This window comes from Erpetoichthys calabaricus, chromosome 10 (assembly GCF_900747795.2).
Source record: "Erpetoichthys calabaricus chromosome 10, fErpCal1.3, whole genome shotgun sequence".
Classification (NCBI taxonomy): Eukaryota; Metazoa; Chordata; class Cladistia; order Polypteriformes; family Polypteridae; genus Erpetoichthys; species Erpetoichthys calabaricus.
Genome location: NC_041403.2, coordinates 158054323 through 158067579, shown reverse-complemented (window position 1 = coordinate 158067579; position 13257 = coordinate 158054323). Strand labels below are relative to the sequence as shown.

General features: G+C 40.1%; 1 protein-coding gene across 2 annotated transcripts in view; it reads left to right on the top strand.

The window, feature by feature from the left end:
- The window catches only part of znf692 (zinc finger protein 692), a 42570-nt gene that overhangs the window by 17122 nt on the left and 12191 nt on the right, over positions 1 to 13257 (top strand). Inside the window, exons 6-9 of one of the 2 annotated variants that reach the window (XM_051932564.1) lie at positions 2431 to 2526; positions 2798 to 2854; positions 2958 to 3036; positions 3129 to 3360. In XM_051932564.1, the coding sequence (XP_051788524.1) occupies positions 2431 to 2526; positions 2798 to 2854; positions 2958 to 3036; positions 3129 to 3197 (301 nt within the window). In that variant the 3' untranslated portion in view covers positions 3198 to 3360. Of the gene's footprint in view, positions 1 to 2430; positions 2527 to 2797; positions 2855 to 2957; positions 3037 to 3128; positions 3361 to 13257 lie in introns of those variants that run through there. The other variant, XM_028812198.2, reaches the window with a different exon arrangement.

The window sequence follows — 13257 nt, the reverse complement described above, 5'->3', positions numbered from 1 at the left end:
ATCTATCTATCTATCTATCTATCTATCTATCTATCTATCTATCTATCTATCTATCTATCTATCGTGGTCAAGAGAAGAAGAGTTGATGAGTCAAAAGCAGTTTGAGGTGCCAGCACAGCCCTCCCTGTTTTCTAGCAGTTCTACCAAACAGACACACAATGGCGTAAAAACAACAGAATCGCCTCACATAGCAAAATGGCTTCAATCATCTCCCTGGTTAAAAGATACCTCCATTCAGGTTGCATTCACTTTTAAGGGAATTTTTTAATTTCCCTCACCAGGAGTTTTCTCTAGACTTTGAAGGAAGAACTTGACAAGGCTGTTAGTGGCAGCTCCCCCTCACAACCTGATGTGGTATTACAGTTAGGTCCATAAATATTTGGACAGAGACAACTTTTTTCTAATTTTGGTTCTGTACATTACCACAATGAATTTTAAATCAAACAACTCCGATGCAGTTGAAGTGCAGACTTTCAGCTTTAATTCAGTGGGTGAACAAAACGATTGCATAAAAATGTGAGGCAACTAAAGCATTTAACACAATCCCTTCATTTCAGGGGCTCAAAAGTAATTGGACAAATTAAATAACTGGAAATCAAATGTTCATTTCTAATACTTGGTTGAAAACCCTTTGCTGGCAATGACAGCCTGAAGTCTTGAACTCCTGGACATCACCAGATGTTGGGTTTCCTCCTTTTTAATGCTCTGCCAGGCCTTTACTGCAGCGGCTTTCAGTTTCTGTTTGTTTGTGGGCCTTTCTGTCTGAAGTTTAGTCTTCAACAAGTGAAATGCCTGCTCAGTTGGGTTAAGATCAGGTGACTGACTTGGCCATTCAAGAATTTTCCACTTCTTTGCTTTAATAAACTCCTGGGTTGCTTTGGCTGTATGTTTTGGGTCATTGTCCATCTGTATCATGAAACGCCGCCCAATCGATTTGACTGCATTTAGCTGGATTTGAGCAGACAGGATGTCTCTGAACACCTCAGAATTCATTCGGCTGCTTCTGTCCTGTGTCACATCATCAATAAACACTTGTGTCCCAGTGCCACTGGCAGCCATGCACGCCCAAGCCATCACACTGCCTCCACCGTGTTTTACAGATGATGTGGTATGCTTTGGATAATGAGCTGTTCCACACCTTCTCCATACTTTTTTCTTGCCATCATTCTGGTAGAGGTTGATCTTGGTTTCATCTGTCCAAAGAATGTTTTTCCAGAACTGTGTTGGCTTTTTTAGATGTTCTTTAGCAAAGTGCAATCTAGCCTTTCTATTCTTGAGGCTTATGAGTGACTTGCACCTTGCAGTGCACACTCTGTATTTACTTTCATGCAGTCTTCTCTTCATGGTAGACTTGGATGTCGATACGCCCGCCTACCCCCTGGAGCGTGTTATTCACTTGGTTGGCTGTTGTGAAGGGGTTTCTCTTCACCATTGAAATGATTCTGCGATCATCCACCACTGTTGTCTTCCATGGACGTCCAGGTCTTTTTGCGTTGCTGAGTTCACCAGTGCTTGCTTTCTTTCTCAGGATGTACCAAACTGTAGATTTTGCCACTCGTAATATTGTAGCAATTTCTCCGATGGGTTTTTTCTGTTTTCGCAGCTTAAGGATGGCTTCTTTCACCTGCATGGAGAGCTCCTTTGACAGCATGTTGTCTGTTCACAGCAAAATCTTCCACATGCAAGCACCACACCTCAAATAAACTCCAGGCCTCTTATCTGCTTAATTGATAATGACATAAGGACGGACTTGACCACACCTGCCCATGAAATAGCCTTTGAGTCAATTGTCCAATTACTTTTGAGCCCCTGAAATGAAGGGATTGTGTTCAAAAATCCTTTAGTTGCCTCACATTTTTATGCAATCGTTTTGTTCACCCCACTGAATTAAAGCTGAAAGTCTACACTTCAACTGCATCGGAGTTGTTTCATTTAAAATTCATTGTGGTCATGTACAGAACCAAAATTAGAAAAAAGTTGTCTCTGTCCAAATATTTATGGACCTAACTGTACATACCTGGGAAGAATTTGGATGATGATCTTCAGATGCACATAGGTGACACTAGCTACACTAGCTCTTTCTTTCTTTCTTTCTTTCTTTCTTTCTTTCTTTCTTTCTTTCTTTCTTTCTTTCTTTCTTTCTTTCTTTCTTTCTTTCTTTCTTTCTTTCTTTCTTTCTTTCTTTCTTTCTTTCTTTCTTGACCTTTGGACTGCTGGAGTTCTCCTTTAGTGCAGTTCATATCCGAGCCCTGCTGCTGCCTCCATCTTAGAGAGGATGCGCATCTGAGTTTGGGTTATCGCCACCGCCAGAGACAACTGGCCTGCTACTCACGCTTTCTCTAGTTGTCCAGTTTCATCACCACTTTATTTATTGCTCTAATTACATTATCCTCCTCATACAGGTTTTTCCTCATCTCTCTGTTCCATTAGCCTTCCAGATTCGGACACCAGACAGCCGCTTCACACCAGTGCGAGTGAGCCACAGAGTGGTGAGTCAGAGCTTGGACAGGAGAGTCTGAAAAGCAGGTGAGGATGTTTTAAAAAAGAAAATAAAAATCTCTCCTCCTGCTTGTGTCTTTCTAATATATACGTAAAGCATAGTGGTTAAGGCTTTGTAGATTTAAATCCCACTGCTGACACCACTGTATGACCATGAGTAAGTCACTTCACCTGCCTGTGCTCCAATTGGAAAAATAACAAAGAAGTGCAACCAATTGTATCTCAAATGTTGTAAGTCAAATAGGATAAAGATGTTTGCCAAAAATGTTAATAATAACACGTATGTTTTAATTTGTAGGAAGAGGGGGAACAAACCAGATGACGATCTTGTGCAGATTGGGCCCAGAAGGATCCGGTTAGTATGCTGGTGGTGCCCTCTCATTGCTGTTGTCTCTTTGCTCTTATCTGTGCTCACCTTGCTATTCAAGTGCTTGAGCCATCGCCTCCTGTTTTTACAGAAAAGCGACTCCAAAAGAAATCCTCCTCTGCGAGTTTGACAGCTGCGGCAAGCTCTTCTCGACAAGGCAGTATTTAAACGTGAGTACTTCTGCTCCTAATTCACACATCTAGACAGGGAGGCTTCACTTATTTGTCTGGTTGTGATTCAAACACATTTTCTTTTTGGTCAGGCTTTATTTGTAAATGATGCCTTCAGAGCGACCGCTCACAACAAGCCTTTTCATACCAGCCAAGAATGATAATGCAAATGGACAGAATGTGTTGTGTTTACTGATTGTAATTTTACTGCTGAAGTCAAAAGACTTGCAAGAAGTACTCAAAGAAGATTCAAATCTATGATCACGGCCAGAGGGGCTTCAAAAAAGTACTGAATTAAGGGTCTGAATCATTACGTGAATGAGAGATTTCAGTTTTTGATTTTTAATGAATCTGCAAACCTTTCGTAAAATATGTCCTCCCTTTGTCATTAGGAGTTATTGAGGTGTAGATTGATAGGCAAAAATACGGATGTGAGCATCAGTAGGCTTTGTGCCCTCAGAACCAAGTTACCTGAATTATTCTGTAACATTTCATTAATTATTAACCGCTCTGAAGCTGATCTTTCTGATCATAAAATAGGTCATTACGATAGCAATTGATGAGAAGAATTCATAATTAATTGCAAAATTATTGTTGAAATTTAAGTTTTGAGTTTGGTATTTTTCCGTACAGCCGTTTTAGCTCTAGACCGCCGATTCCCAACGTGGGGTGCATGCCCCACTGGGGGGCAACTTGATTTTTTAGGGGGGCAATTCGAGAATTTAGGTACATTAAACAATTTATAAAATGATAAAACAGAAATTCACTGTTAAAAATGATAGAAAAAAATAAATAATTTTTATTTTTATTTTTTACAGAGACATTTATCTATTTATATAAACACTAGACATTAAGCCCGTTACAATAACGGGCGCTAGAATAGTAGTGCATAAATATTAGTAGGAACAGTCTATATTAAATGGCAAAGGACCGTCTATTTTCTGTTACAGTAATACTGGCTTGTATGTGGCTGTAATATGTGTCACTTTATTGTGTGCCTTTAATTTTCTCTCACAGTAATGCATCTCTCCAGCAAGTATTTTAATCTGTGCTGGCGTGCAGCTGATTATTGTATGTATGGCGTTTCCCTAGCAATGGATTTTATGTGCGCGAAAATAAATCTACTTTTAAAAGTCATCCTATTGTAATATCATGAAAATTTGTATATTTCGGAAAACACTTTACACTTTACCGGGCCAAGCTTTTTAATCGCAAATCTGACATCCTCAGAGTGAACACTTGCACAGCAACAAACACTAATCCCACCTCTTTGGGGAAGCTGGTCTCCGCGTCTCAGTACCCAATTGGATTTTTTGTGCCTTATGTTTTAGGTGTTACCTCATTTACCGAAATCCGATTGGATCGGCCGCGCAATATTTTATAGGTCCCGCCCTCTCTGTCTTGTGTGACGCGTCAGGCGGCCTTTGAAGCATCGCACCATGCCCCGCGCATGCGCAATTCACCAGAAGACACACACACACACGGACACACACAGGGATTTTATTAAAGAAGAAGATAGAAGGGATGGTGAAGAACCCTTTAATTTATGATTTTACAACTGGCTTGGGTTTTTCCACTTAGAAATTGTTTTTACCTTTAAAATAATATGAATTGTAACAACGATTATAAAATTTTGCAATATAACAAACATACAGAATGATCAAAATGTTACAGAAAGTTATTTTATACAGTGATCCCTCGCTATATCGCGCTTCGTCTTTCGCGGCTTCACTCCATCGCGGATTTTAAATGTAAGCATATGTGAATATATATCGCGGATTTTTCACTGCTTCGCGGATGTCTGTGGTCTACAGTACGTGTGCTTCCTCAGTTGATTTGCCCATTTGAATTCAAACAAGGGACGCATTTGAATTCAAACAAGGGACGCTATTGGCGGATGGCTGAGAAGCTACCCAATCAGAGCACGCGGTTAAGTTCCTGTGTGCTGCTGATTGGCTCAGCGACGGAGTGCTGCATTAACCAGGAAGTCTTATCTCACTCATTCAGCATTAACGCACGTTACTGCTACTGCTTCAGGGGCCGTGTCCAAGCGCCAACAGAAGATGCAAATGATTGCAGAAAAGGTAAAAGTTTTGGATATGTTGAAGGAAGGAAACAGCTACACCGCTGCAGGACACCATTACAGCATCAATGAGTCTACGATTCTTTTTATTTAAAAAGGAGGAAAAGCATATAAGATCTACGGCTGCAGTGTCCTTTTACCAGGGCGCAAAACGAGTTGCAAGTGGACATGATAAGGCAGTAGTCTGGATGGAATCTGCTTTAGGGATTTGGATTGAAGAGTGATGGAAGAAGAACAACGGCGGTGCTAAACAGTCGCCTGAAGAGGCTGTAACGCTATCCTTTGTAGTGCAGTAAAATTAAACTCATTGTTATCGGACAAGTCGTCGTGTCATTGTTGGTGAGAAACCATAATTAATTATTTATGTACAGTACTTATTACATGTACATAGTTTAGTGTCACTGTATACAATTTTTCTTGCAGTGTACGTATTTATTGCTGGTGGCCTGTCTGTCGTAATGGCTGTAACATATGTGATATCGGAGACGCTTGATATCTTTAAAATAATATTTAGGTTTTACTGTATGTAAACTGTGTTTACATACATAATTTCAACGAATCTTACCTAATATCTAAGAGAATACAAAGGGGTTTTGCTGTATAATTGTGCGTGAAATGTTTATAATAGTGTGGGAGAGTTTATAAGGGCTTAAAATATCTAAAAATAACCATATGAACATATAGTTTCTACTTCGCGGATTTTCTTATTTCGCGGGTGGCTCTGGAACGCAACCCCCGCGATGGAGGAGGGATTACTGTATTTATGAATATCATATCTCTTATTATGTTTTCAAAACTGTATTTGCTGTATTTTCATATTACTTATTATATATATATATATATTTTTTAACAATTTCTTTGTGATTTCTTTGTCAATACTTCAACTATCCTTTCCCTCTTTTGTTTCCATGTTCTTTGGAAGCTTGTTTAGACCAAATTAATGACATTATGGGCTTCCTCCACGTGAGTAGGAGTTCACTTTTTGAATAGGTAATAATAAGAATAAGGTAAATGTTACAGTGGGGGACATCATGATTTTAGAGAGGCCTAGGTAGGGCATGGCCAGAAAAAGGTTGGGAACCACTGCTGTAAACCGTCCTCAAGAAACTGTGACACACACAGACACACAGCCATCATCAAGATATCAATGTTTTCTGTATCAGAGGACCCTATAATGTTGAGATCCGTTGAAAACCGGAGAGTGAAAATTTTGACGAATCTAAAGCTCAGGGTGATGTTTGTAGATGGGTGCAGAATTGGCTCAGACAAAGGAAGCAGAGGGTGATGGTGCGAAGAACCTCATCAGAATTGGCCGATGTTAAGAGTGGTGTTCCACAGGGGTCAGTGCTAGGGCCGCTGCTATTTTTAATATATATAAATAATTTAGATAGGAATATAAGTAACAAGCTGGTTAAGTTTGCAGATGATACCAAGATAGGTGGATTAGCAGATAATTTGGAATCCGTTATATCATCACAGAAGGACTTGGATAGCATACAGGCTTGGGCAGATGAAATTTAATGTCAGTAAATTTAAAGTATTACACATAGGAAGTAAAAATGTTAGATTTGAATACACAATGGGCGGTCGGAAAATCGAGAGTACACCTTATGATATGGATTTAGGAGTCATAGTGGACTCTAAACTATTGACTTCCCGACAGTGTTCAGAAGCCATTAAGAAGGCTAACAGAATGTCAGGTTATATAGCGCCTTGATGTGTGGAGTACAAGTCACAGGAGGTTCTGCTCGAGCTTTATAACACGCTGGTGAGGCCTCATCTTGAGTACTGTGTGCAGTTTTGGTCTCCAGGCTACAAAAAGGACATAGCAGCGCTAGAAAAGGTCCAGAGAAGAGCGACTAGGCTCATTCCAGGGCTACAGGGGATGAATTATGAGGAAAGATTAAAAGAGCTGAGCCTTTACAGTTTAAGCAAAAGAAGATTAAGAGGTGACATGATTGAAGTGTTTAAAATTATGAAGGGAATTAGTCCAGTGGATCGAGACTGTTATTTTAAAATGAGTTTATCAAGAACACGGGGACACAGTTGGAAACTTGTTAAGGGTAAACATTAGGAAGTTTTTCTTTACACAAAGAACGATAGAAACTTGGAATAAGCTACCAAGTAGTGTGGTAGACAGTAAGACTTTAGGGTCTTTCAAAACTCGACGATGTTTTTTTGGAAGAAATAAGTGGATAGGCCTGGTGAGCTTTGTTGGGCTGAATGGCCTGTTCTCGTCCAGAGTGTTCTAATGTTCTAATTCTTATTATTTTTTAATATGTGAATGCTATTTGTGCTCATATATAGAAAGTTGTGAATGCTCACATATAGAAATGTCATACTGGGTCAAAGATTAGTCTCTAACCTCTGTCACTTTCAATCTTGTTTCTGATTGGTTCATTCTGGCCTGTTTTTTCACTTCCTAGTTTAGACCCCGCCTCTTTTCTGACCTGTCACATCTCTGTTTCCCTTTCAGTCACAATGGCTGTGTGGCTATACCTTCTAATATACGATTTGAAATTTTATAGATTGATTTTCCTGATCTGTGATTTTGAAGAATAATCATTCAGCCATCCAATTTTATACAATTTTATACCCGTGAGCAGCAAGAGCAAAGCAGAAGTTAACTCAGAATAAGGTGTCAGACTAAATTTCGAGTGCTCACACATACAAGGACAGTAGCTAATGACCTGTAGCAAACGAATAGGCTGTAACCTAGATGCCATTCACAATCCTGTTTTGCGCATTTTCCACCATTTTGCATGGTGGCAGCCATATTGTTTATGCTTGGTATGCCCTTTACCCGTCATGATCTTCTTAGGTTGTGTTCACACTACTAAGATTTAATGAGTTTTTTAATCTAAAATGATCTCCAGCCACACTAGGGTCTTCACATCATTTACAAAAGTATTTCCACCCACACTAAAATGATAACATGTGATGCCCCAGTGCCCACAGCCATGGGCACTACTACCTGTTAGGACACAGAGAAGACTTTCTGTGCCAAAATATTTCTAAATTTTATTACAAAATAAAGAATTAAAGTGTCAGTGCAATCAGTCCTTCAATAAATAACTCTTCTTTAAAAATTGTGACCATAAAACCAATGTCTTCAGGAGTGCAATAAATAAATTTGTGTTTTTAGATATTTTTTATTAAGTAAAATAAATAAATGCTTTTAAAAACGAAATACTCATTCTATGTTGTGCTCCCTTTCCCTCTGTCAATACACTGGAACAATTTCTGACCTGTGGATTCCTTGGCAATTCCCAGTCTGCCACCTCCTTCGGTACCCGCAGATAATCCAGCAACCAGTCCAGCCAGTATTAGCTGTTTGCTCCCTTGTCATGTCTCCTCTCCTGACGAGGACCTCATTTACCTCCGATGCCACAATGCTTTGGACACTGTCCCCCATATTGTTCCTGCTGCAACTCTCCACTTTTCTCCACCTGCCGTCTCTCTCTCTCTCTTGGCCAATCAGCAGATTTGAAGCCTGCTGCCTCCTGGAACTCCTCACAGCAGCCAATTCTGCTTCCTTACACAGCTCAATAATGCCCACCAACTGTCCTCCTCTCGATTGACCGGTTCACTCGAAACCCTCACCCACCAAAACACTTGTCCTGCCCACTTTTAACGGTGGTACATGTTAATTACGTGCTACTTGTCCTGTAATTAACACGAGCAATCATATCTGAGCTGCTTGTCAGCACCTTCAGGAAGTGCAGTTATACTGCTGAAAATGTTTAATACATTAACCCATTAAAACACTCTGTGACAAGCCTTTTCACGATATGATTTAGATGTTCATCTACATCGGTGGAAAAATCCTTGAAAGGTTAATGACCCCATGGGCCATGGGATTGATGGCAAAACTGTTGCCTTTTGCACATGCATGCAGCACTCAAACTGCGCAGAACACAACTTAGATGCATACAGGTAAGCAGCACAACATGCACCATGGAAAACAAGTCTTCGGTGTTTGCAATGTTGGAATACGGTATCCTTCTATGAAGAATGACCAATCAGAGAATGAGGAATAATTAAGCACGATCCAATCAGGGATCATAAGTATGAACAAATCAGAGCGTGATAGGAGTCTGCGTTTTCACCCATCCACATACTAGGGTGTTGTACCGTGTTAGCCATTATGGGTGTAATGAGAAGTCAAGCAAAATGACACCTTTTATTGGCTAACTAAAAAGATTACAATATGCAAGCTTTCGAGGCAACTCAGGCCCCTTCTTCAGGCGAAATGTTCCCTGCAATATCAAGCTGGCGTTTTCAGAAAACATGCGGCTCTGGAGAGCATTTAGAAAGGTCTCCATTATTCAGGGTTAAAAATGTTGGGGTTTTGTGGAAACATAAGACTAATATTTGCATTTTTTGAATGGAAGCATAGTAGTGTGGTTACAGCCTTAGCTTTGACTAAATGTTTGTCTTTTACTTCTATCTTGATTACATTGTTTTCTTTTATTTTTCTTTCTTTCATTTTTGAATGTCTCTTAACAGCTCTTTTCCATTTCCTGGTAAAGTTCTTAAAATAAAATTAATTTCGTTTTAGTCCTTTGGCATGTAGTGTCTCTCATAAATGATTACACCTGCCTGCTTATGCTGAGCCAAGATTGTCATTTAATCTAATAGTCACTATTTAGCAGAGAAGGTGGACATCCCTGTCTTTTACTTCTATCTTGATTACATTGTTTTCTTTTATTTTTCTTTCTTTCATTTTTGAATGTCCCCTAACAGCTCTTGTCCATTTCCTGGTAAATTTCTTAAAATAAAATTAATTTTGTTTTAGTCCTTTGGTATGTAGTATCTCTCATAAATGATTACACCTGCCTGCTTATGCTGAGCCAAGATTGTCAATTAATCTAATAGTCACTATTTAGCAGAGAAGGTGGACATCCACTTGGATATGGGAAGAATCTGCAAAGCTCTGCACAACTATTATCCAATTTTGGAATTCAGTCAGAGTCCGTAAAGCTGAGCTGTCACTCAGAAAATGCCCAGATCAGGATCTGACTTTGGTTCAGTGCTAAAAATCACACCACTGTGCAGCAGTGCAGTAACCTACAGTACATTTTTAGATCTCACTTCATCCAGGGTTGACTGTCCTGTTTTGTGCCTGAGGCAGCTGGGATCAGCAGCCTGAATCGGATTCAGCCAGTTTTAAAATGGATATTTGGCCATTTTACATCTAAAAAAAATAACTTTTCAGTTTATTGCCCACATAGTGTCTTATACCTTTTGTCAGTTCCGGTCTAAAATTAACAGGCTGTGTCTTTGAGATAAGACATTTCAGAGAAAGTGTTTTTGAGAGTGCATTTGTACACCACAGATTTTAGCCACAGTACTGAGGGCTGCCATCTGCAGAAATTATCTGATGACTGTACAAGAATGGGAAGAATCAGGCATGGTGACAAGATGGAATACAGGAACGTAGTGGACCGTTTTGTTGACTGGTGTGAGCTGAATCAGCTGCCGGCCAACACCAGTAAAACTAAAGAACTGCTGGTAGATTTAAGAAGGTCACAATCTTCAGTTACTTCCCTGCCCATTAGGGGTGTGGATGTGGAGATCATTCAGGAATCCAAGTATCTGGGGGTGCATATGAACAGCAAGCAAGACTGGTCCAGGAACTCACTGGCCATATACTGTATAAGAAGGGTCAAAGTCGGCCGTATTTCCTACGAACACTCAGATCTTTGAGGGTCTGCCACACTCTGCTGTGGATGTTTTATGAGCGTGTGGTTACCAATGCTATTTTTTTTTTGCTTTGGCATGCTGGGGGAGGGCAACATGAAAGTAGCAGACATTAAGCAGACTAACTCAGAAAGCTGGCTGCGTGGTAGGAGGGAAACTGGACATCTTGAAAACCAAGGCAGGTCAGAGAATGATGTGTAGACTGAAAATGCTAATCGCCCATTTCACTGTGTTGCGTTCAGACAGAGACAGCAGTAGGCCGACTAGCATGAAGTGCCCTACTGAACGGCACAGGAAATCCTTCCTCCTTCCCCCCCCCCCCCCCGCCTTCTCTTCCTGTCAATCACCCACACTGTAAGCTGTTTCCTTTTTCTGTAATGGATATCCCAGTATAATAACCTGTCTGTTCTTCTCACCTGAATAAACTTTTGTTCTCAGAATGTGCAATATTTTCAATTAATGTGCAATATCATTATGTGAAATACTTCAAGCTCAGTATGCTATTACTGTCTGGTATACTAGGGACTCTATAAGATACTCACATACACAGTATTTATTGTATTTCATTACCATTTACCTGTACAGCTAAGCGAATGATGATTTATTGTACTTTATTTTGATATTCATATTCTATTTATATTGTCATTTTACATTTTATTTTTTATATGTGTGCCTTTGTCTATGTGTACATAAATAATTTCCCTCAGGATTAAGACAAGTTTCTGATTCTGATTTAGAAAGAGGAGCAGCTGATTGTTCAGTGAGGGTTCGCATAAGAGTAGACTGCACATCCAGAACAGACCCCACTGCAGACCAGTTTAGGATTAGCAAAGGCGGTTTAATGAAAATAGCCATCATTAGAAGATAGGAGAAAACGGAACTATTAATGAATACAAAAACAATGTATCAGTAACAAACAATAAATAAATTTGTGCTACCACACCATTTTTGTTTTCCTATGGGAAGCATTTTTAGGACTTTTGTGTTGGTTGTTGCCATAGTAATTCTCCCAGAATCCCCTGCCACTTCTGATAAAATTGGAGTGACAACTTAAGGGTCTGTAACCAGAAATGAAAAATAACTGTTTGAAAATTGTGGTTTGTGAGCCTGAGTGTTTAGCTTATGTGGGGCTGACGTAAGGCGGGTCTTTCAGGCAAGGAGTTTGGTTGATTAAAGCAGGCCTGACCCATCACTTCCAGGCAGAAGCCGTGAACAACAACAACATCTATTTCTATAGCACATTTTCATATGAATGATGGAGCTCAAAGTGCTTTACAAGATGAAGATAGAAAAAAGAAAAATATAAAAATAGGATTTAGGCAATACTAATTAACAGAGAATTAAGTAAGGACCGATGGCCAGGAGGACAGAAAAAAAAAACAAAAAAATAAAACAAAAAAAAAACTCCAGGGGCTGGAGAAAAAAAAACAAAATCTGCAGGGGCCACAAGACCACCCAGTCTCCACTGGGCTTTCTACCTAACATCAATGATCTCAATCAGTCCTCATGATTTTCAGGCTTCACGTGGAAGAATTAGATGATGATGGTCATGTGGACCTCTGGCCTTCCATCCATCAATGTTGGGACTGCATGGTGCCCTGATCAGGTGGTAGTGGCGCAGATCACCACCACAGAAAACCGGAAAAAGAACAGCAGAGAAAGGAGGGGTTAGTACGGATTGTGGAGCCATGAAAAAATGACATTACGGCCAAAACCCGAAATCGGCCAAAGTGGGATGTGTCCGGCCAAATCGGGAAATGGCCAATGTCACTGTAAATTGACCAGCCAATGTCTGATCTTTCCTTGATTTCGGGATTTGGCCAGCCAGTTTGCGAAGTAGCATGGAGCGATTGGCAAAAGTCGGAAGAAAAAGGATGAGCAGCGATTTGTTGTGCACTTAGTAGTGCAATTGCATCGAGTGTAGCCTTGGCCGCCGGTCGATGATTGGGAAAACGCGACGGTTCCTAGTGATTTTTCTTCTGTGCCTACGGATTCCAGTGTGAGCAGTTTGTCATGCAGAATGGAAAACTCACTTCTGAATCTGCTTCTGAAATTTTTAAGCATCTTTGCACCTTGAGTGGACAGTCTTACATCAACACATCGAATTTTGGCCAGGGATTTCTCGCCACTTTGCGAAATGGCCGGCCAAAGTAGCATATACACTGGTCATTTCTAGTAATTCGGACTTTGGCCACACCTCTCTGCCAAATGGCCGGCCAATTTGGGAACTGGCAGAACTTCAGGTTTTGGCCGTAACATATACCGTATAATATCAGGGTTACACTAAAATGAAGCTATGAGAAAAGCCAGATTAAAGTAATGGTTTTTAGCAGTTTTGTTAAGTGCTCCACCGTATTAGCCTGGCGAATTTCAATGAGTAAGCTATTCCAGATTTTAGGAGCATAACAGAAGAAGGTCGCCTCACCACTTCTTTT